At 44.5% G+C, this 25,480-nt stretch overlaps 1 protein-coding gene across 1 annotated transcript in view; it reads left to right on the top strand.

Moving 5' to 3' along the window:
* Window positions 1-17,131, top strand: part of LOC132821662 (thiamine transporter 2-like) — a 31,134-nt gene extending 14,003 nt beyond the window's left edge. The window contains exons 2-6 of the mRNA XM_060834372.1: window positions 3,491-4,027; window positions 4,064-4,334; window positions 8,351-8,543; window positions 16,242-16,383; window positions 16,985-17,131. Coding sequence (XP_060690355.1) covers window positions 3,491-4,027; window positions 4,064-4,334; window positions 8,351-8,543; window positions 16,242-16,383; window positions 16,985-17,131 — 1,290 coding nt within the window. The remainder of the gene's footprint in view (window positions 1-3,490; window positions 4,028-4,063; window positions 4,335-8,350; window positions 8,544-16,241; window positions 16,384-16,984) is intronic.
* Window positions 17,132-25,480: the final 8,349 nt, after the last annotated feature.

The following is a 25,480-nucleotide window of genomic DNA, read 5'->3' as shown; positions in this document are numbered from 1 at the left end:
GGACTGTTGCCCCTTCATCAGGTGGTTGTCTCCAAAAGCTAATGCCTCCAATTAAACCTGGTGTTGTGTGATTTTTAACTTAGATAGGTCAGTTTTTGTCCAATGTGTGCAGGGTGGTTTCCTGACACAGTATGTAGACAATCCAACAAGGGGCGAGGCCACAATGGATTTGGCACTGGGTAATGAACCCGGCCAGCTGTTAGATTTGGAGACGGGTGAGCACTTTGGCGATAGTGACTGCAATTTGGTTTTGTTTACTTTAACGATGGAAAGGGATAGGTATATACAGTTGTTATAGCTGGGGGAAAGGCAATTATGACGCAATTAGGCAAGATTTAGGATGCGTAGGATGGAGAAGGAAACTTCAGGGGAGTTTATTCAAGGAACAGCCACTGCAGGTCATTGATAAGTATGTACCTGTCAGGCAGGGAGGAGTGGTCGAGTGAGGGAACCGTGGTTTATTAAAGAAATTGAATCTCTTGTCAAGATGAAGAAGAAAGCTTATATTAGGATGAGACTTAAAGGCTCAGTTAGGGCACTTGAGAGTTACGAGGTAGCCAGGAAAGACCTAATGAGAGAGCTAAGACAAACCATGGGGACATGAGAAGTTGCTGGTGGATAGGATCAAGGAAAACCCTGAAGCTTTCTATAGGTATATCGGGAATAAAAGAATGACCAGAGTAAGATTAGGGCCAATCAAGGACAGTAGTAGGAAGTTGTGCATGGAGTCCAAAGAAATGGGAAAGCACTAAATGAATATTTTTTGTCAGTATTCACACTGGAAAAAGACAATGTTGTCAAGGAGAATACTGAGATACAGACTACTAGACTAGATGGGATTGAGGTTCCCAAGGAGGAGGTGTTAGCAATTCTGGAAGGTGTGAAAATAGGTAAATCGCTGGCTAGGATTTTCTGGGAAGCTGGGGGAAGATTGCAGAGTCTTTGGCTTTGATCTTTCTGTCCTCATTGTCTACAGAATAGTGCCAGAAGACTGGAGGATAGGAAATGTTGTTCCCTTGTTCCAGAAGGGGAGTAGAGACAACCCTGGTAATTATAGACCAGTGAACCTTACTTCGGTTGTGGGTAAAGTGTTGGAAAAGGTTATAAGAGAGAGGGTTTATAATCATCTAGAAAGTAATAAGTTGATTAGAGATAGTCAACCTGGTTTTGTGAAGGATAGGTCATGCCTCACAAACCTTATTGAATTCTTTGAGAAGGTGACCAAACAGGTGGATGAGGGTAAAGTGGTTGATGTGGTGTATATGGATTTCAGGAAGGTGTTTGATAAGGTTCCCCACGGTAGGCTATTGCACAAAATACAGAGGCATGGGATTGAGGGTGATTTAACGGTTTGGGTCAGAAATTGGATGGTTAAAAGAAGAAAGAGGGTGTGATTGATGGGAAATATTCATCCTGGAGTTCAGTTACTAGTGATGTACCGCAAGGATCTGCTTTGGGGCCACTGTTGTATGTCATTTTTATTAATGGCCTAGATGAGGGCGTAGAAGGAAGGGTTAGTAAATTTGTGGATGACACTAAGGTTGGTGGAGTTGTGGATAGTGCTGAAGGATGTTGCAGGTTACAGAGGGAAATAGTTAAGCTGCAGAGCTGGGCTGAGATGTGGCAAATAGAGCTTAATGTGGAAAAGTGTGAGATAATTCACTTTGGAAGGAACAACAGGAATACAGAGTACTGGGCTAATGGTAAGATTCTTGGTAGTGAAGATGAGCAGAGAGATCTTGGTGTCCATGTACATATAGCCCTGAAAGCAGCCACCCAGGTTGATATGGTTGTTGAGAAAGCATACGATGTGTTAGCTTTTATTGGTGGAGGGATTGGGTTTTGGAGCCACGAGGTCATGTTGCATCTGTACAAAACTCTGGTATGGCTGCACAAAATTCTGGTATGGCTGTACAGCGTACAATTTTGGTCACCGCATTATAGGAAGTATGTGGAAGCTTTGGAAAGGTGCAGAGGAGATTTACTAGGATGTTGCCTGGTATGGAAGGAAGGTCTTATGAGGAAAGGCTGAGGGAACTGAGGCTGTTTTCATTAGAGAGAAGAAGGTTGAGAGGTGACTTAGTTGAGAGATATAAGATAATCAGAGGGTTAGATAGAGTGGACAATGAGAGCCTTTTCCCTTGGATGCTGATGGCTAGCATGAAGGGACATAGCTTTAAATTGAGGGCTGATAGATATAGGACAGATGTCAGAGGTAGGTTCTGTACTCTGAAAGTAGAGGGGCATGGAAAGTACTGCCTGCAACAGTAATAGACCCACCAACGTTAGGGGCATTTAAATTGTCATTGGATAAACATATGAATGAAAATGGAATAGTGTGAGTTAGATGGGCTTCAGATTGGTTCCACAGGTCGGCACAACATTGAGGGCCGAAGGGCCTGTACTGCGCTGGAATGTTCTGTGTTGTATTTTCTAGATGCAGGTGAACCTCTGTCTGATCTGGAACGTCTGGATTGCGGTGAGGGTGGGTGGTGTACTGGCAGGTTTTGCATCTTTTCTGGTTGCTGGGGAAGGTACCTGGGGGTTTTGGGGTATTTGGTGGGGACAGTGGACCTAACCAAGGACTGTGGAAAGGAACGGTCCTTGCGGAAGACAGAGAGGAGTGGGGAGGGGAAGATGTTCTTGGTGGTGGTGTCTCACTGGAGTTGGCGGAAGTGTTTGAGGATGATATGTTGGATGCGGAGACCAGTGAGGTGGTAGGTGAGGAGAAGCGATCTCTGTCTTTATTGCATTTAAAGGGGGGGGGGAGGGGGAGGTGTTTAGAGCAGTGGAATGGGGAATGGAGGAAGTGGGGTAGAGGACTATCTGGATGACAGAGGAAGGAAAAACATATTGTTTGAAATGGGTGAACGACTGGGATGCTCAGGAGTGGAATGTCTCCGTGTTGGAGCAGATATGACGGAGATGGAGGAGTTGGGAGAATGGGATGGAGTTCTTGCAGGATACTGGGTGGGAGGACGTGTATTCCAGGTAGTTAGTGCTGACACTAAGAGGCATGCTCATTAACTGCGATATCTCTCAAACTGTATTAATAAATAGTTACAAAAATCGATCAATGATATAATTTTAATGAAGTGGAATATTGGGCAAAAGGAGTAAACTACTAAAAAAGGTGGAACTTTTATTTTAATTTTGATCAGCTAAATGTTATACACTCGGGGTCATAGAGTCAAGGAGATCAACAGCTCGGAGAAAGTGCCTTCGGTTTCTCTGGAACACGGCGGTGGGTCAAGGGTAGAGGTGTCAGTGTGGGAGGAAGGTTGTAGGGTGATGAGGACAGGCCACTAGAGGCAGATGGTGTTTATGATCAAAATGGAGGTTCCACGTAGCACTCCCCAATGTGCATTTGACATCCACAATTTTTATATTTGGATATTGCTTTGTGTTTTGTTCTTAGGCTTGTTGCTAATTTTATTTTTATTTAACACATTGTTTCTTTTTAACATATATTTTTCCTATTCACTTTCAGATGATGAATGAAGTATTACCAGTAATGACTTACACTTACTTGGCAGTGTCAGTGCCTGTCTTCCTGCTCACAGATTATTTAAAATATAAACCAGTTATAGTTTGTCACTGTGTTGCCTCAACTATTGGCATGAGTTTAATCACCTTTGGACAACATGTTTTGGTCATGCAGCTTTCAGTAGTTTGCTATGGCATAATGACTGCTACTGTTGTCGCTTGTTTCTCTTACATTTACAATGTTGTGAGTTTGGAGCACTATCAGAAAGTGACAAGTTACTATCAGAGTGTCACATTGATTGGAAACACCTTTGCTTCAATCCTGGCACAAGTCCTGGTTACTGTTTGGAGTGTCTCTTATTTCTGTTTGAACATTGTCTCGCTGGTCTCTGTGTCTGTAGCCCTCCTTTTTTCTATTTTCCTGCCAATGCCCAAGAGAAGCATGTTCTTCCACAGGATAGAGAAATCTGAAACCATCCAAAATCCACCATTACCTGAAGCTGTTAGGCCAGTGTCTGAAAGCACCAGTTCTGCAAATAACGTGGAAACACGGACACTCTCACATCCGCCTGCGAAGTTGGATGAAGAGGTACAGAAACAAGATGCTGATGGTCCGATGAAGGGAAAAGGTCATCACAGTGTAAAAGATGTCTTTGTCCAACTGTGGTCTGATTTCAAAGCTTGTTACACTTCTCCACAACTCCTCTGCTGGTCCATTTGGTGGGCATTAGCCACTGCTGGCTATCATCTCATCGTGTACTACATGCAGGTGCTGTGGAAACACATTGAGCCATTCCAGAATACCAGGCTGTATAATGGTGGAGCAGAGGCTGTGTCAAACATTGTGGGTAAGTAGAACATTAATCATCCTGGTCCTCGTTAAAGTAACCAGCTATTAACACCTCTTCATTCCAGCAAAAGGAAAGATGTTACAAGAGTGGTTAAGGTGATGCAAGATATGAAAGTGTATTCATTTGCTGGTGTACAGGAGGTGGAAGGGTGTCTTGAGGTAACGCCAAACTGGAGAGAACTGATCCATTCAGGTACCAGCCAAACGGTGGGCCATTTTGAGCAGCTTATGATGTGAAATGAGCTGAAAATGTGTTGCTGGAAAAGCGCAGCAGGTCAGGCAGCATCCAAGGAGCAGGAGAATCGACGTTTCGGGCATGAGCCCTTCGTCAGGAATGGCTGATTCCTGAAGAAGGGCTCATGCCCGAAACGTCGATTCTCCTGCTCCTTGGATGCTGCCTGACCTGCTGCGCTTTTCCAGCAACACATTTTCAGCTCTGATCTCCAGCATCTGCAGTCCTCACTTTCTCCTAGGATGTGAAATGAGTCAACTTTTGGAGCAAATCAGAAGAGTAGCAGGAAAGGGAACGGATTAAAATCCGAATACTCCGTGAAGCAAATAGAGGGTTTACTGGCATGTTTTAGAAGGAAGCAAAATGTTCAGATAATGCAATGGCTTATCTTTCAGTCATTTTACTGTTTGTAAAATTATTCAAAGAATAAAATGAAGTCCAATGACATCTGAAGCTATGACAAGATTTGAGTGGATCAGAGGGATTTTGACCTGCTTGTTTCTGAGCTCTCACTCCTGTTTCTCTGAAGTTCCATGTGATTTGCCTCATGCCTTCAGCAGAATATTTGTACCAGATGGGGCAATATTGATGTTAACTCACAGAAGAATTAGATGTTGGTAATGTGATGAGAAATGTCCAATGGAAATGTAATACAGTTGTTAATATATACATACACCATAGTCACAGGCAGATAGCCAGCAGCACACTCCCATTGGCATGCATGCTTTCAGTGGTGCCAGTGAAGACGAGGTCTGCTAACTTTAAACCTTTAGGTCACATGCTGTGATACAGTGACATTGGCAGCACGGTGGCTCAGTGGTTAGCACTGCTGCCTCACAGCACCAGTGACCCGGGTTCGATTCCAGCCTTGGGTGACTGTCTGTGTGGAGTTTGCACATTCTCCCTGTGTCTGTGTGGTTTCCTCCCACAATCCAAAGATGTGCAGGTTAGGTCGGATTGGCCGTGCTAAATTGCCACATAGTGTCCAGGGATGTGCAGGTTAGGTGCATTAGTCAGGGGTAAATATAGGGTAGGGGGTATGGTCTGGGTGGGTTACTCTTTGGAGGGTTGGAGTGGACTTGTTGGTCTAATTGGCCTATTTCCACACAGTAGGGAATCTATTATGAGAGTATGGACGAGTCATAGAGCTCCTCAGCATGGAAAGAGGCCATTCGGCCAAACTTACCCATGCTGCCCAGTGTTCACAATTTAAACTAGTTCCAGTGGTAGAGTAGGACGCTCCACTTGGAGCTCCTCTCTCTCAGACTCCTTTTCCTTCTTTTTTGTCTCCTCTTTGTAGATTTTTTTCTCCCCCTCCCAACTTTTGACAGCTCTGCCCACCTGGACAGTGGAGTCGAGGGAATGGGACATGGCTGGATTTTGGGCAGGTGGAGGGGATCACAGTGGGCAGGGGAGGGGGGAAGTGAGCACGGGCTGGGGGTCGCAGTGGGGTTGGGGGGGTGAGCATGGGCTGGGGGTCACAGTGGAGTTGGGGGGGTGAGCACGGGCTGGGGGTCACAGTGGGAGTGGGGGTGGTGAGCACGCACCGGAGGTCACGGTGGGGGTGGGGGTGAGCATGGGCTGGGGGCCACAGTGGTGAGGGAGTGGGGGGGGGGGGGGGAGGGGAGTAAACATGGGCCAGGGATCGCGGTGGGGGCGGTGGAATGGGTGCAGCCCAGGTCGGGCTGGACGTGTTGCTGAGGGAGTCCTGGCCAGACGCAGCATGGCCTCCTGCTCTGGGGCTGGATGGCACGGACTCACAGTGGAGAGGGGCTGAACTCCAGGACTTTATGGTCACTTTTATTCTCATTCTGGACTTTCTAAACTTTGTTCCCATGCTCCCCTTTTTTTATTCTGTAACAACGCTTAAAATATCTGTACCTAGGTACCTAGAACCCAAGGTAGTGCCAAGAGGTGACATTACAAACTTTTAACTGCACCCAGTTCCAGTGACAATAAAGACTATTCTATTCTATTCTATTTATTCTAGTCCTAATACCCATAGTCTCTTAAATAACTGTGTGAAGTAACACAACACACTCCTTTTTTTAAAGGAAGAAATCCAAAACGGATAAACATCAACTCATATTGTCAATGTGGTAGTTATACAAACACGATTAATAATTCAAACTTCAATGTAACCCTTTGGAAGCTCAACATCCTACCCTGATCTCTCTGCTCGTTGCTGTCACTCAACATCATTCACAGACATTGTCTGAGTTTCTCCTCACTCTTCGCTGTACAAGTTATATTCAGAGTCAAAAAGTGTGGCACTGGAAAAGCACAGCAGGTCAGACAGCAGCTGAGGGGCAGGAGAATCGGCGTTTTGGTCTTGAACCCCTCATCAGGAATGGGAGTGAGGAGGAGAACTTCAAGGCAGGCATCCTTCTCCAGTCCTCACTTTCCCCATGTTATATTCTGGCCTGAGCTAGTTTCTGTTCCTTTGCCATGTAATACCATGAGCAGAAATGACTTCATACGATCTCGGTGAAGGTGGGTACTGCAGATGCTGGAGATTAGAGTCAAGATTAGTGTGGTGCTGGGAAAGCACAGCAGGTCAGGCAGCATCCAAAGAACAGGAAAATCAATGTTTCCTGCCCCTCTGATGCTGCCTGACCTGCTGTGCTTTTCCAGCACCACACTAATCTTGACTTCATATGATCTAGTCTGGTTATGTTTTTCAGAAATCCACATTGGCAACCAAGCATTTGTACCTGATTGGATTGGTCCCATCTCTTCATTTCTGAATGAAACACAAATTGCATACACAAACAAAAGAAAAGCTCAGCAGGTCTGATAGTATCTGTGGAGAGAAATCAGAGTTAACTTTCGGGTCCAGTGACCTTTCCTCAGAACCTTTCCTCCAACCGTAGTTGTGGGCCACAGCTCAATCTGTTTAGATCTGTTTCAGTGGTGATTTATCTTTTATAATGATTTAGGATTGTTATTGGAACACAACACATTCTAATGATGCTGGTATCTATTAATAATGACACTGACTGATTGATACTGGTAAGTTGCATTGCCTTACTGACCACGTGAGTCCCACAACCGTCAAATAAGACATGGAGGAATGGCTGGAGACCTCAGGTCGGGAATGGGGAGGTTGGGGAGAGGGCAGGCAGTGGGGGATGGGGATCAGGTATCAGAGCCAGCATCAGCAGGTTGGATCTGATGGTAAGATTGAGAGAGTGGGGTGGGGAGGGGAGTGACACCAGCTTTGGGACCACAGGGGCTGGGGATGCTGGGATTGGTGGGGAGCAGGGATGTGCCAGGCTTGGGAGTGTCAGGTTAGGGATTGGGATCACATCAGGGTGGCATTGGGTCCTGTGAGGGTGGGTGAGGGTGTCAGATCCTGGGGTGTCTTGTCAAGATCGGGGGTAAGTGTAGCTGGGTGTCGTGAGCTGAATATGGGGTCTGATTAACAACAATTTCACAGGGGGAATATTATGCATTTAATAATATTTCCTGAGTAACTCTTAATTTCATGGGAACCAGCCAAAGACATTGTTTTACAGATGATTTCAAAGGGCTCCAGGGTGTAGGGCATTTGCCTTGTCGAGTCCTCAGTTTCCCTTTGGATCTGATTAAATAAGGATGCTGCAGGGTCCCCATGCACAACTCCCACCAACACTGGAATAATTAGACTACATCCCCAGTGATTATGACAAACAATCCATTGTTAGTTAAAACAGTATGATGGTATGAAAATCATTGTCTAAAACATTTCACTGAATCTCTGGGTGTGATCAATGACCCTGCTTCTTTTTCTGTTCTTTCAGGGGCTTCTACTGCTTTTGTAATTGGACATGTCAAAGTAAATTGGACAACGTGGGGGGAACTGATACTGGGAATCTTCTCAGCTGTGAACAGCGGTATATTATACACCATGGCTTTGTCAAATCATATCTGGGTTTGTTATGCTGGTTTTGTTTTATTCAAGGGATCTTACATGCTGCTGAATACTGTCGCAATGTGAGTATGTCATTTAATGAAAGTAAAACAATTCAAATGATGAAAATAATGATTTAAAAAGTCAGGGCAAGAAAAGAACCAATTGAACCTTCTTTTACTGAATTTTGAGGTGAACTGATGATTCTGGTTTGGAGATGCCGGAGTTGGACTGGGGTGTACAATGTTAAAAATCACACAACACCAGGTTATAGTCCAACAGGTTTAATTGGAAGCACTAGCTTTCAGAGCGCTGCTCCTTCAGAAGATGACGAAGGAGCGTTGCTCCGAAAGCTAGTGTGCTTCCAATTAAGCCTGTTGGACTATAACCTGGTGTTGTGTGATTTTTAACTTTGATAATTCTGGAACTTACTGACTAAAGAAAATTCCACCCAAAATGTGAACATCTTAAATTTTGTCCCAATCCAATTAGTTCACGGATTTCTTTTAAATCTTTTGCAAGTCCAATTTGTAAAATTGATAGTTGCAAATAATTTACTCATTGGTAATCTTGCAAAGGCAGTAGAATTCCATCTGTTGTTGTTGGAAAATATAAACTAATAGAAAATTGATTATAAATGTTGTGTACAAAGTTGGGTATCCATTGGAATTTTGGAAGGGTGAGAAATAATCTTATTGAGACGATGAGAGGGTGAATCCTGAGCAGAATTTCCCACTGCAGCTGGTCCAGAACCTGAGTCAATGGTTTAAAAAATGGCATTGTCCTTTTTTAAGGCACAAAAACAGAAATTGCTGGAAAAGTTCAGCAGGTCTGGCAGCATCTGTGGAGAGAAGTCAGAGCTAACGTTTCAGGTCCAGTGACCCTTCCTCAGCTAGTTAGGAAAAGGTTGTTTTTAATGCAAAAGATAGGGTGGGAGGAGGGAGTAAGGAGCAAACGATTGATGGAGGTAGAGCACAATTGAACAAAGGAGTGAACAATAATCAGCCTGAGAGAATGAATGGCTGCTACTGGCACTATTAGTAGTTAACAATGGGTTGTGTGTAATAGCAGACCATGTGATAACAAGGCCTGGTGTGTGGGGGTTGGGTAAGGACATGGGAGATGGTGCCTCAAACCCTAAAGTTGTTGAACTCGCTCTTGAATCCAGATGCTGCAGGGTCCCCAAGTGAAAAATGAGGTGTTGTTCTTCCAGCTTGCACTGAGTTTCACTGCAGCAAGCCCGACACAGACACGTTGGCCAGGGAACCTTCTCTCGCGTTTGGTCAATGTTGTTGCTACAAACTTGGCTGACATCACCTGGATTCCTTCCTGGCCAATCCAATTTCCTCTCCACCACCGAGGAGATGTCTTTAACCCTGGCACTGGGCAGGAAACACAGCCCCTGGGGCCGGGAAAAGAATCCATCTCCCTAATTATACTGTCCCTGACCATAACTACATTCCTCTTTGCTCTCCCCAACTTCAGTAGTTCCTTACACCAAGAATCGGTAGTAGTTCACTCATTCTTCCTGCAGTCTCTTTTGTCACAAAGCTTATAAGAACCCCATAACTGTTGGACGGGGCTCAGGTTCCTGAAATAATAGCCCCTAGATCCTCATACTTGCCTCACCTGAATTCACACACTCCTGTCTCTGATCTGAGATCAAGTTTGAATGAGCTAATCTGAGGAATATGATCACCCTCTGGAGAAAAATGCCCAGGTAATTTGCCCTTCCCTGATTTGACACAATGTCTGCAGGTTGGACTCCAGCTTCTCAAACCAATTCCAAAATTCCTCAAGGTGCAAACTCTTACTACAGCTTCCAGCAGCTCCAACATACTGCAGCAGCCACACATCACCTGTCCTACCTTCACTGTCACATTTAATTTATTAGTTAATTACTCTAGCTCTTTACATTGTATTTTTTCACACCAGTTTCAAGCTTGTATTTAACAAGTCATGTTTAAGGGATCAAAGATCCAAACACAAACACTTTACAATAGCGACTGGAAATACTTATCAATCCCATTCGCCAATCCACTACTTTTTCTTTTAATGGACTAGGCCAGACCACTCAAAACATTCTTAAGCAGACAGCCCCAGACCATAACTTTGCAATTTGTTTCGGTAAGTGTACAGTGAAAATTACCCAGATTAAGTTAACGAGATCTCCTATTAGATTTTAAAACAGACAAAAATTTATTCACAAAATTATACAATGAATCACAAAGAACCCCTACAAAACTCAGCCTATCCAACTAGACTTAATTATGCTGTTCTGAATATGCATAACAGTCCTAGTAAGCAAATTCCCTTTAAAAACCAATATAAATGGAAAACATGCTTACACATAGAAGTTGAGGGGAGAAAGTGAGAGAGAGAGTTGCCCACAGCTCCCCATTGAACTTCCCAGTTCAAGACTGAACTAAACAGCTCAGCTCAGCTCAAGAGCTGACCACTCCCCTTTCTTTATACAGGTCACTTCTAAAACCTGACCACTTTGGTCTGAAGTCTCATCTATTTACATATAAACAAAAGGCCTCACAAAATCCTTTTCATCTCTGTACCAAACCAGACTGATCGGAGCCTGGCCTGGTTTATTGTCCTTCTGAAAAAAATCAAGGATAGAGTCTCCTTGAGCCAAGGAACAGCTTTTAGAAAAAAAGGGGCTAGCGTTGTGGCACCTCTCCCCTTAAAAAAATGAACCATCAATACCAAAAGATGGCTTCATTTTTCACCCTTCAAAACCCGGTTAGTACTCTAAACACACATATACACTACACTAACTATAAACATGGAAACATGCACAATCCCAAGCAAATTAAGGCTACAGTACACCTACCACTGAATGCCTCCATCTCGAGTCTCGATAACTCATTGGCTAGCACGTTTTTGCCAATGCACAATTGTCAAATTGAATGGCTGCGTCAACAAGCTCCATCTAAACAGTCTAGCATTTTTGTCCTTAAATTTCTCCTCAAATGTCAAATGGGTTGAGATCAGTGTATACGATTGTCTCAGATGCATTGCTGGTAATATAAACACTGAAATGTTGGAATGCCAACACCAAGCTTAAAGTCTCCTTCTCCACCATTGAATATTTCTGTTGATGAACGTTCAACATCCTAGCAAAGTACCCGATGGGACTTTCTATTCTTTTATTGGCCTCCTGCAGGAGCACTACACTAACACCCATATCTCTGGCATCGACAGCTGCTTTGAAAGGCTTTGTGTAATCCATTGTGGCTAATTCTGGGGCAGTGGTTAACACAGTGTTTAGGCTGTCAGATGCCTTTTGACAGTCCACTGTCACTTCTTGCCCTTTTTTAACAATTTAGTGAGTTGAGCAGCCACGCTGCTAAAGTTCGGTACAAACTTTTGGTATAATCCGCTCAACCCCAGGAACTGTAGTACTGCTTTTTTGGTTGATGGTGTGGGAAATTCCCCAATTACTTTCATTTTCACATCCCGTGTCCAATAACATGGCCCAGCAAAGTGACTTTGGTTTTGGCAAATTTACTTTTAGCTAGGTTTACCACCAAGCCTGCCTTCTGAAGTCAATCGAACAAGTCCGATAAATGCTGTAAATGTTCCTTCCATGAATGACTAAAAATCACCACGTCATAAATATATACTATACAGTTGGATAATCTGGCAATTATCTTATTAATTAGTCTCTGAAATGTGGCTGGAACATTTTTCATACCAAATGGCATGACTTTGAACTGATAAAGTCCATTTGGCGTTACAAAAACCAAAATTGTCTGTTCTCTCTGACAGAGGTACTTGCCTTTGAGCAAGTCCAACTTAGAAATCTAAGTTGCTAGTCCCACTTTTTCAACACAGTCCACCAACCATGGAACTGGATATGCATCAGTCTTTGTAATAGTGTTGACATTGTGATAGTCCACACATAACCATTGGGTACCATCTGGCTTTAGTACTATGTCTCTGGGTGAGCTCCAGTCACTGCAACTCACTTTGATTATGCCAAGTTGGAGCATGCACTCCATCATTTGTTAAGTAATAACACACAGGCATGCATTCACTTTCTTTCTCTGTAAATGCCTTTTGATATAACTATTGTAACTCCCCATTCTTCTGCTGTAATTCAATCAGCTTAGTAGAGCTAAAGACACTGGCATGTTTACCAATTTGCTCCTTCTTTGTTCCACTTATCCGATCGAATGAAATTTTGGATAATCGCACGTCAGCTTCCTTTTCTGTGCCTTTTGATCTCTCCTGCTTTAGCCTGTACCTCTGTGATGTTGTGATCACACAATCCGGGAAAATGCCTGGATAAACATTCTCCATGTCTTCAGTTGCCTGCTGTATCATTTACAAGGACAAATTGTATTCCTGGAGCTGAGAGGTTGTCCAGTACTCCTACCACACATTCTCCGCTCTTCTCTGGACTCTCTAGCCTCACTTTACATAACTGAGCACTTTTTGTCTCACCATGAATTCCTGTTACCATTTTTCTGGCAGTAGTCCCTCAGGAGTACATACCTTCTCATCCTTCAGCATCACAGACTGAGAGCATCCTGTGTCCCTTAACATTGTAACCTCCTTACCTATTACTCCCAGCCGATGTGAATAACCTTTACCCTTGCATGTGTATAGTTTTTAAGAAGATCTGGCACATCCTCCTTAACCAACCTCTGAACATCTTGTGCACTCTGAGGCAATTGTCTAACTTCCCTTGTGCTTTTTGTTATTAGTCCAACAAAGCTTCCAGGCTTGTCTGGTTTTCATACATCTGGCTTTCTCCTTGCCCACCAACACTGTGATTTCATATAGCCCACTTTATTACAATGAAAACACCAAGGCTTTTTAATTTCTTTGTCCCCATTCAAGGGTTTCTTTTTTATCCTGTGGTAAGTTCTCCTTATGATCTTCACTGAGATCCACCTTTTCTTTCCATGTGAGGATTTCTCATTGCCCCAGTTTCTATCCCCCATGGACTAAAATTGATTCTGGAAGCCAAACCATGTTTTATGGACCAGCTCCTAACCATCAGCCCCTTCAGCTGCTAACCTTGCTGTTTTAACTCTCTGCTCTTCTACATGGGGTTGCACTAATTCAGGCAGTGAATTTTTGAATTCCTCCAAAATAGTTACCTCTTTAAGGGCATCACAGGTTTGCTTGCTTTTTAAAGCTCTTATCAATTTATTGAAATTACTCTGTTTGATCCTTCCTCAGTCCTTCCTTAGACTCCTGAAACATTGTCTATAGGCTTCTGGTACAAGCTCATATGCACTTAAAATGGCTTTTTTCACCTCATCATACTCCCCAGGTACCTCCTCTGATCGTGATGCAAATACCTCACTTCCCCTACCTATAAGTTTTGTTTGGATCAACAAAACCCACATTGGCACTGGCCACTGCATCTGTTTTGATACCTTTTCAAATGAGATGAAAGATGCTTCCACATCCTTCTCATCAAATTTAGGCAATGCTTGAATATATTTAAACATTTTCTCACGAGGCTTCAGACTACCAGGGGCTTGCTCATCCTCACTCTCTTCCTTACTGAGCCTACCCTCAGCCTTTATCTCTAGCCTTTCAAGCTGTCGTTCATTTTTAAGTGTCAGCTTTTGAAGTTCAAAGGCTCTCTCTTTTTCCTTCTCTTCTGCTGATAATCACAACTCAAACTGTTTCATTTCTGCTGCCCTTTCCTTATCTCTCACCTCTAACCCAGGCTGCTTCATTTGCAACTGAATTCTTGCCATCTCTATAGATTCTAATGGTATCTCCAACAAGTTTAGATGCTGAGCTACTGCTGTAATCATCTCTCCTTTCCTCACAGAAACAGGCAGTTCCAGTTCCTCCAGCTTCTCTGCTCACTCTTGTAACTTGGTCTTATTCACTTTTTGCAAAACTTCCAAAGTCATCGCATCCACATCCAGAAAACTCTTGGTGACTGAAAGGACCATTACTATCCCAAGCTTTGTCTACCCAACCAAACCAACACCTGAAATAAAAGACACTAGCACCAACCACTCACTGTTTAAAATCCCGCAAAGAGCCCTGAGTCTGTTATGGACTAGGCCAGGCCACTCAAAACACTCTTAAGCAGGCAGCCCCAGACCATAACTTTGTAACTTGTTTCAGTAAGTGTGCAGTGAAAATTACCTGGAGTAAGTTAGCTCGGTTGACTACTAGATTTTAAAAACAGACAAAAATTTATTCACAAAATTACACAATGAAACACAAAGAACACAATAAAGAAGCCTAACAGATCTCAGCTATCCAAACTAAACTAAATTATGCTGTTCCGAATATGCATAACAGTCCTAATAAGTAAACTCCCTTTAAAAACCAGTATAAATGGAACACACGCTTACAGGTTGAAGTTGAAAGGCTGAAAAGAGAGTTTCCACACAGCTCCCTGTTGAACTTCCCAGTTCCGGATGGAACTAAAACTGCTCAGCTCAGCTCGAGAGGTGACCACTCCCCTTTCTTTATACAGGTCACTTCTAAAACCTGACCACTTTGGTCTGAAGTTTCACCTGTTTACATATAAACAAAAGGCCTCTCAAAATCCTTTTCATCTCTGTACCAAACCAGACTGATTGTCCCTCTGAAAAAAATCAAGGACAGGGTCTCCTTGAGCTAAGGAACAGCTTTTAGAAAAAAAGGGTCGAGCTTTGTGACACTCTGCGCTCCCACTGCATGTGATTCATGATGTCTGTCTGTTGCTGACCTCAATGAGTCCCCCCGTCCCTCGATCCAGAGGAATTACTTCCTGCAGTAAAGTTCATAATCTAACCACCTCCTTTCCCCTTCACTAAGTTCCCACTTTGAACCAAATTCACAGATATGTTAAATCAGTGTCTGATTCACACAATGAAGGCTCCCTCACTCTGACTGCACTTTTTACTGGCCACGTGGTTTCCAAATCTCTTTCTGACATCGAGCTTCAATGCACATTTTAGTCTTACCACCGACTACAGTAATCAATACCCCATCCAGACGAGGGATTTCGGTGTCTGAATAGATAACTATAAGGGAGCCACCTTTTTTTAATTAGGCTACTTTTAACTTAATTAAAGGCTATTAATCCACGATGTGAACCTGATTTTTACTCTAATATTGCATTTGGAAAAGATTTGCCAACACATCGAAAAGACATTTAGACACATACAAAGTGGGACACTGTATGTTCCCAGGGGTGGCAAAAGAGCTTTAAACGAAAGGGATGTAAACCATTAATTTAGAATGGCTCCATGGTTGGCATAGATATGATGGGCCGAAGGGCCTGTTCCTGTGCTGTACTGTTCTACGTTCAAATCCAACTTTGAACCAAATGCCCAGGATGTACTCACTGGGCCTCCATCTTCCCCCATGTTGACCCTGTGCTCCACTGGAGTTTGAGGTTTTGATTGATCTGGAAGACAATAGTTATCAAGGGGTGAGCAGAAGGAAGGAGGAAATTAGACATGAAAGCACAAGCAGATTTGCAGTGACTTTACTGAATGGGAAAGCTGGCTGGAAGTGCTGTGTGGTATATTCCTGCTCTTGGAACAAAACTCTTGGACTTAAAGAAAAATACAGATTTCTTCGGTTAAAGCTGTTTTGCCACCTCTGGGAACATACAGTGTCCCACTTGAAAACCTCTCTCAGAGTCTGATAATTAGTTCAGTGGTGGAATTGGGAATATGTCACAAACAAGCACTTATTTATACCATCTAATATATAGCATTAGTTTCAATGATTACAATATGCAGATTTAACATTATTAAGAAGATTGTGTTTGAATAAAATATTTCTAAATCTAGGTTTCAGATAGCAGCTAACTTGGAGATGGGGCATCATGCATTAGTGCTTGGCATCAACTCTACGGTGGCCTTGATACTCCAAACCATCCTAACCATTGTTGTGATTGATTCAAGAGGCCTAGCTTTGGATATTATCACCCAGGTGCATTCAATATCCATTTCTACGTACGTGAGGACTTGCTTCCAATTGTTTCATTTCTTTACAGTTACTTTTTTTCATTGCTTGCATCATATAATTTTAAAGCTCTAAACGCTCTCAGTTATTGTATATTCAAAAAGAATTTTCAAAACAAAATCATTGTTCAGAACGAAGAAAAGAAAGCACAAGTACACAGGCTGGTCACAAGCCTGGAGTGAGGCGATGTCAGATCAAGCCTGTTGAACAAACCAACGCCAATACCTGCCATTATCCAGATTGTGCTCAATTCTTCAGGAGAGAGCCACCTCCAGACAGAGCAAATAAGGCACCATATGGTATTTACTGAGGCTGATACAGCAACACATTGACGCCCACACCTTCAGTTAAATACAGCAGGGATAATGTCAATGCTTATTTTATCTAATAATAGCCAGATTGTAACTATTACTGAAAATAATTGAACAGTGAAGCCTGTCTTAGGGGCTTGGAAGCTGGCTTTTGGGAAGCTGGCTTTTTGGAAGATGACTGTAACCTTTCCACTGAAGCAAGCTGGAAATATCCAGAAAGATCAGCAATAAACTAAATGGCTGTTTTTCTTTTGCAGGTTCTCATTTGGGGAAGTTACTTTGCAGCAATAGCAGGACTTTTCCTAATCAGAGGAATCTACACGCTTTTTACAAACAGACGGGCACAGACTGTCAATACAAATACCTCTCTCCCCAGAAATGAGAGAGAAATTACAGCGTTGTGATTATCATATATAAATCTTCCAACATTTGCTTTTCTTTTTAACCAATCTTCTTTAAATGATGTGCTGCTGTAGAGGAAAAAGATTAAGACATAATCATATCACGTCCTGCACACCACTATCCCCAGGTATGTCCTGTCTCACTGGCAGGATTGAGCCAGCAGAGGTGGCATCACTGTGGTATACAGTCAGGAGGGAGTTGTCCTGGGAATCCTCAAAATTCTGGAGTCTGGGCCCCATGAAGTCTCATGGCATCAGACAAAATTGAGCAAGGAAATCTTTTGAAATAAGCTGCCCCCTTCTCCCACCCTCTCCTCCAATTACTCAGCTCCTGATCGCATGATTACATTAGCTCCTTTATCCATTAACGTCAGATTAAATGCCAAAGATGATATGAGAATGACGGCCCTTGCCAAGAAGGCAGTGTCTGATTATGGCATTAAGGTGCCACAGCAAAACTGGAGTCGGAGAGATGTACAGCACGGAAGCAGACCCTTCGGTCCAACTTGTCTGTGCTGACCAAATATCCTAACCCAATATAGTCCCATCTGCCAGCACCTGGCCCATATCCCTCCAAACCCTTCCTATTCATATACCTATCCAGATGCCTTTTGAATGTTGAAATTATACCAGCCTCCACCACATCCTCTGGCAGCTCATTCCATACACGTACCACCCTCTGCATGAAAAGGTTGCCCCTTAGGTCTCTTTTATATCTTTCCCCTCTCACCCTAAACCTATGCCCTCTAGTTGTGGAATCCCCCATCCCAGGGTAAAGTCTTTGTCTATTTATCATCTCCATGCCTCTCTTGATTTTATAAACCTCTATAAGGTCACCCTCAGCTTGCCATGCTCAGGAAAACAATCCTAACCTATTCACCTCTCCCTGTGGCTCAAATCCTTCACAACCCTGGCAACATCCTCGTGAAGCTTTTCTGAACCCTTTCAAGTTTCACAACATCTTTCGATAGGAAGACCAGAATTGCACACTATATTCCAACAGTGGCCTAACCAATGTCCTGTACAGCCGCAACATGACCACCCAACTCCTGTTCTCAATACTCTGACAGATAACGGAAAGCAGACTGAATGTCTTCTTCACTATCCTATCTACTTGCAACTCCACTTTCAAGGAGCTATGAACCTGCACTCCAAGGTCTCTGTTCAGCAACACTCTCAGTGTGAATTGGGGAAAACTCTCTGCTGCTAACAGTCATGCCTGGCACAAAGGAAAGATTGTGTGGTTGTTGGGGTCAGTCATAGAACATAGAAAAATACAGCGCAGTACAGGCCCTTTGGCCCTCGATGTTGCGCCGACCCAAACCCACCTGACCTACACTAGCCCACTATCCTCCATATGTCTATCCAATGCCCATTTAAATGCCCATATAAAGGGAGAGTCCACCACTGCTACTGGCATCTCAGCTCCTGGACATCTCTGCTGGAGGTCTTCAGGTTAGTGTCCTTGGCCCATCCAAAATCTGCTGCTTTCCCCTACCCTAAGGCCAGAAATGGGGATGACTGCTCAATGTCCAGCACCATTCAAAACTGAAGCAGTCCATGTTTGAATGTAACAAAATCTGGGCAATATTCAGGTCTCTCGGGTGATAAGTGGCAAATAACATCATCACTGGGTTTCACAAAAACGCTAGACAATCTCCAAGACCGAATCTAACCAATACCCCTTGACATTCAACAGTGTTACCATTTCTGAATTCCTCACTACTGACATCCCTGGTGGGCCAGTCATATTAATACTGTTTTCAAGAGAAGGTCAGAGATTAGGAATTATGTAGTGAGTAGTCAACAACTGTGTAGACATCTGTGTGATATGCCTATAGCAGGCAGGAACAGCAAAGTGCCTTCTAATCAGTCCAAACAAGCTGGAAGAACGCAGCAAACCAAGCAGCATCAAAATGGTGGAGAAATTAACATCTTGGGTATAACCATTCTTCAGGGTTATACCCAAAATGTTGGTTTCTCCACCCCTGCTGCCTGGCTTGCTGTGTTCGTCCAGCCTCCTGCCTGTCTACCTTGGATTCCAGCATTTGCAGGTTTTTTTGTCTCTTCTAGTCAATCCAAGCTTGATGCAGGGTGATGCCCCTCAAGCTATAATCTCTCGTGCCAAGTTAGTGATCTGTTCCAGGAAAACCTAACCATGGAAACAAATGTAAACGTGTTTTATTTGCCTCATTTGCCACTAGGCATGAGAAGACAGAGAAAAAAATTGATTATAGCAGATAGGAAGGCCTTATTCCCATTATTGTTTTAAATAAAATCATTCACAGGATGTGAGCATCACTGGCCTGGTCACTATTTATTGCCCATCCCTAATGATCCTGAGGACAATTAAAAGGCAACCATATTTTTGTGGGTCTGGAGTCACATGTGAGTCAGACCAGGTAAGGATGGCAGGTTTCTTTACTGAAGGATGTTAATGAATCCAGATGAGTTTTTTCTCCCTGATAATTGACAATAATTTCATGGCTATCATTAACTCTTAATTCCAGTTTTCTTATTGAATTCTAATTTCACCACCTGACATAGTGGGATTTGAATTCATTTCTCCAGAACATTAGCTGAGTTTCTGGATTAATAGTCTAGTGGCAATACCACAAGGTCATTGCTTTCCCTTAATTAATTCATATTCTATGTCCCTGGTTAACAAAAAGATGACTATGAATGACTTCAATAGGAAATTCTTTCACCAAGAGGATGGTGGGAATCCAGAACTCACTACCTGAAAGATTGGTAGGGCCCCGCTCCTCCCAAAGCCATGCTGACTTTCCCTAATTAGTTGTGGTTCTGTTCGCCGAGCTGGAAATTTGTGTTGCAGACGTTTCGTCCCCTGTCTAGGTGACATCCTCAGTGCTTGGGAGCCTCCTGTGAAGCGCTTCTGTGATCTTTCCCCGGCATTTATAGTGATTTGTATCTGCCGCTTCCGGTTGTCAGTTCCAGCTGTCCGCTGCAGTGGTCGGTATATTGGGTCCAGGTCGATGTGCTTATTGATTGGATCTGTGGATGAGTGCCATGCCTCTAGGAATTCCCCGGCTGTTCTCTGTTTGGCTTGTCCTATAATAGTAGTGTTGTCCCAGTCGAATTCATGTTGCTTGTCATCTGCACATGTGGCTACTAAGGATAGCTGGTCATGTCGTTTCGTGGCTAGTTGTTGCTTATGGATGCGGATCGTTAGCTGTCTTCCTGTTTGTCCCAAATTCCCAGCTCGGCGAACCGAACCACAACAATGAGCACCCGAGCTACAAATCTTCTCCCATACGTTTTCCCTAATTAGGCCATGCTTTTCTAAGTGCATGTAAATCCTATCCCTAAGAAATCTTTCCAATTGCTTCCCAACAACCTACAACAGACACACCAGTTGATAGTTTCCCTAGATTATCCCTATTTTGCTTCTTGAACAGGAGAACAACATTAACTCCTCATCAGTCTCCAATACCTCTCCATTGGAAGTGAGGATATAAAGATCTGTTGCCACTCAATAACTTGGGGTAGATACCATCATGCCTTAGGAATTTATCCACCCTAATGTTCTTCAAGATTTCTAACAATGTTTTTCTAGATCTCAAAATTCCCTCGCCTGCACCACACAAATCTCTACCCTTCATATTCTTCTCCTGGGTGAATACCAACGCAAAGTACTCATTTAGGATCTTGCCCAAATCCTCTGCCTTCAAGCACAAGTTCCGTCCTTTCTCCATGAATGGCCATACCTTCTCATTATTTATCATCTTGTTTATAATTTACGTATAAAATGCCTTGGGATTCTCATTAGCCATACTGATCAAAGTCATTTCATGGCCCCTCCTGTTCTCTTAATTCCCTGCTTGAGTTCCTTCCAGCATTCTTTGTATTCCTCACAGGCCCTGTCCGATCTTAGCTTCCTAAACCTTACATATGATTCTTTTTTCCTTTTGACTAAATTCACAACTTCCCTCATTATCCAAGGGTCCCTTACCTCATCTTCCTTGTCCTTCTTCCTTACTGGAACATTCCGGTGTTGGACTCTGTAGGTTTTTTGACAACTTCCACATGTCAAATGGAAACTTACCAGGCAACAGCTGCTCCCAAATTAACACCCCATAGTTCCTGCATTTTACTGATACAATTTGCTCTCCCTTCCTGCAAAGCCTCGATTTATCCTCATTCACAGCTATCTCAAAACTAGCACTGTTTCCAAAATGTTCTCTCACAGAAAGGTCAGTCACCTGGCCAGGCTCATTTGCTAATACAAGTTCCATATGGCCCTTCCTGTAGTTTGACTATCCACATATTGTTTCAATAAACCCTCTTGGATGCACTTAACATATTCTGCCCTGTCTAAGCCTCTGCTCTAAGGAAGTCCCAGTTAATATTGGAAAAGTTAAAGACACCCACTCTGACAACTCTGTTGTTATTGTATCTTTCCATAATCTTCGAGTAAAAAGTGAGGTCTGCAGATGCTGGAGATCAGAACTGAAAATGTGTTGCTGGTTAAAGCGCAGCAGGTTAGGCAGCATCCAAGGAACAGGAAATTCGACGTTTCGGGCACAAGCCCTTCATCAGGAATGAGGAGAGGATGTCCAGCAGGCTAAGATAAAAGGTAGGGAGGAGGGACAATGGAGATGCGATAGGTGGAAGGCGGTCAAGGTGAGGGTGATAGGCCGGAGTGGGGTGGGGGTGGAGAGGCCAGGAAGAAAATTGCAGGTTAGGAGGGCGGTGCTGAGTTCGAGGGAATCGACTGAGACAAGGTGTGGGGGGGGGGGTGGGGGGGTGGGGAAATGAGGAAACTGGAGAAATCTGAGTTCATCCCTTGTGGTTGGAGGGTTCCCAGGCGGAAGATGAGGCGCTCTTCCTCCAACCGTTGTGCTGTTATGTTCTGGTGATGGAGGAGTCCAAGGACCTGCATGTCCTTGGTGGAGTGGGAGGGAGAGTTAAAGTGTTGAGCCACGGGGTGGTTGGGATAGTTGGTTTCGGTGTCCCAAAGGTGTTCCCTGAAGCGTTCCGCAAGTAGGCGGCCCGTCTCCCCAATATAGAGGAGGCCACATTGGGTGCAGTGGATGCAATAGATGATGTGTGTGGAGGTGCAGGTGAATTTGTGGCGGATATGGAAGGATCCCTTGGGGCCTTGGAGAGAGGTAAGGGAGGAGGTGTGGGCGCAAGTTTTGCATTTCCTGCGGTTGCAGGGGAAGGTGCCGGGAGTGGAGGTTGGGTTGGTGGAGGATGTGGACCTGACGAGGGAGTCACGAAGGGAGTGGTCTTTGCGAAATGCTGATAGGGGAGGGGAGGGAAATATATCCCTGGTGGTGGTGTCCGTTTGGAGGTGGTGGAAATGACGGCGGATGATACGTTGTACACGGAGGTTGGTGGGGTGGTAGGTGAGAACCAGTGGGGTTCTGTCTTGGTGGCGGTTGGAGGGGCGGGGCTCAAGGGCGGAGGAGCGGGAAGTGGAGGAGATGCGGTGGAGGGCATCGTCGATCACGTCTGGGGGGAATCTGCAGTCTTTGAAGGAGGAGGCCATCTGGGCTGTACGGTGTTGGAATTGGTCCTCCTGGGAGCAGATGCGGCAGAGACGAAGGAATTGGGAATATGGGATGGCGTTTTTACAGGGAGCAGGGTGGGAGGAGGTGTAGTCCAGATAGCTGTGGGAGTCAGTTGGTTTATAGTAGATGTCTGTGTTGATTCGGTCACCTGAGATAGAAATGGAATGGTCTAGGAAGGGGAGGGAGGAGTCTGAGACAGTCCAGGTGAATTTAAGGTCGGGATGGAAGGTGTTGGTAAAGTTGATGAACTGTTCAACCTCCTCGTGGGAGCACGAGGCAGCGCCAATACAGTCATCGATGTAGCGGAGGAAAAGGTGGGGGGTGGTGCCAGTGTAGTTGCGGAAGATGGACTGTTCCACATATCCTACGAAGAGACAGGCATAGCTGGGGTCCATGCGGGTGCCCATGGCAATTCCTTTAGTTTGGAGGAAGTGGGAGGATTGGAAAGAGAAGCTGTTCAGGGTGAGGACCAGTTCAGTCAGTCGAAGGAGGGTGTCAGTGGAAGGGTACTGGTTGGTGCGGCGGGAAAGGAAGAAGCGGAGGGCTTTGAGTCCTTCGTGATGGGGGATGGAGATGTACAGGGACTGGATGTCCATCGTGAAGATAAGGCGTTGGGGACCGGGGAAGCGAAAATCATGGAGGAGGTGGATGGCGTGGGTGGTGTCCCGAACGTAGGTGGGGAGTTCTTGGACTAAGGGGGACAGGACCGTGTCGAGGTATTGGGAGATGAGTTCGGTGGGGCAGGAGCAGGCTGAGACAATGGGTCGGCCGGGGCAGTCAGGTTTGTGGATTTTGGGCAGGAGGTAGAAACAGGTGGTGCGGGGTTGTGGGACTATGAGGTTAGAGGCGGTGGATGGGAGATCCCCTGAGGTGATGAGGTTATGGATGGTCTGGCCCTGAGATGATGAGGTTATGGATGGTCACCCTCACCTTGACCTCCTTCCACCTACCACATCTCCATTGCCCGTCCCCCAAGTCCCTCCTCCCTACCTTTTATCTTAGCCTGCTGGACACACTTTCCTCATTCCTGATGAAGGGCTTGTGCCCGAAATGTCGAATTTCCTGTTCCTTGGATGCTGCCTGACCTGCTGTGCTTTAACCAGCAACACATTTTCAGCTCTTTCCATAATCTGCCTACATACTTGTTCCTCAATGTCTTTGTGGCTGTTGAGGTGCCTATAGTAATAATCCCATCAGAGTGATTTGTTATGGACCAAGCCAGACCCCTGAACTTTGCTAGAAGTTTTAAGGAAGTGTAGAGTGGATATCCCAGGAGAGAATCGGCTGGTCAAACTACTAAGTTTTAAACAGAACAGAATTTATTTACAAAATTACTGAATGAAACACAAAGAACAGAAAACAGAATACCGACTAACTTATCCTATCCGACAACCCAACACTTTATCCCATCTTAATGATGCTGATCCAAAATACTTGCAACATTCCCTACAAACATCCCCGGGCAGAAAAGGAAATTCAAACAAGCAAACAACAGGAGAAAAGTCAGAGACGGGGGGAGAGAGAGAGAGGGGGAGGGGGGGAGAGAGAGAGAGGGGGGGAGGGGGGGGAGAGAGAGAGGGGGAGGGGGGGAGAGAGAGAGAGGGGGAGGGGGGGGGGAGAGAGAGAGAGGGGGAGGGGGGGAGAGAGAGAGAGGGGGAGGGGGGGAGAGAGAGAGAGGGGGAGGGGGGGAGAGAGAGAGAGGGGGAGGGGGGGGGAGAGAGAGAGAGGGGGAGAGAGACAGAGAGAGAGACAGAGAGAGAGAGAGAGAGACAGAGACAGAGACAGAGAGAGAGACAGAGACAGAGACAGAGAGAGAGAGAGACAGAGACCAACAGCCTTTCTTCACACACTCAATGCTGCATTTTAAACTAAACCCAGAAAAAAGCTGAGCTGCTTGAACTGGCCACTCCCCTTTCATTATACAAGATTTTCTTCCAAAACTTGAAAGTCTTCTTCCTGAGGCAGTATCTGCTAGCTATCAACAAATTGGCCCTAAAATCCATCCAAAGTCAGATATTTCAGAACCTGTGTCATTTACAACATCTCTGGGAAAAAAACCCCAAGGACCACCTAACCTTGTTAAAGGAACAGCTTCGTCACAGACTGCAGCTATCTTATTTTTGAGATCCACCCATATTGCCTCAGTTGATGAAGCTCCAGCATTTCCTCTTTGACTGCAGATGTGACATTCTCCCTGATTAGTAACACAACGCTGCCACCTCTTTTACCTTCTTCTCTATCTCATCTAAAACAATGAAACCCTAGAACATGGAGCAGCCAGTCCTGTTCCTCTCTCAACCAAGTCTGTGTAATAGCCACATTATAGTCCTGTGTAATGATCCAATGCATTAAGTTTTTTTTAACAAATTAGAGTATGGAATGTTTTATAAGTGACATAGACCATAATGTTTAACAGGCAATAAAAAGCAAGAAGCTGCATTTGTTTGTATTACTTCACTATCAATGAACTCTGTTCCAAAGAAGTCAGAAGTCACACAATATCAGGTTATAGTCCAACAATTATTTACAGAAACGTTTTTTTTCCAGTTTTGTTTAGTTGTTGCTCAGACTTACCTAACAAAGAAAACTCTTTGGTAGGAAGGTGGCGATGGTGTCTTCAGACGCAGCATGGCTCCAGAGTCAGCTGGCCTGTGAAAGCTGGCACGGCACTCTGGCAGCAGCATGGCATGGGACGGTGAAGCCTGACGCAGGGACTATAGTGGTGGAGAAGGAAAAACTGGACTCTCTTTAAGTTGCCTTTCTTCACTTTTATTTTACGTTAATGTGAATGGCACCTGTGCCGGGTGATGCTACA

Source organism: Hemiscyllium ocellatum, chromosome 13, assembly GCF_020745735.1.
Source record: "Hemiscyllium ocellatum isolate sHemOce1 chromosome 13, sHemOce1.pat.X.cur, whole genome shotgun sequence".
NCBI lineage: Eukaryota > Metazoa > Chordata > Chondrichthyes > Orectolobiformes > Hemiscylliidae > Hemiscyllium > Hemiscyllium ocellatum.
The sequence above is the reverse complement of the archived record's forward strand: the minus strand, read 5'-3'. Positions and strand labels throughout refer to the sequence as shown.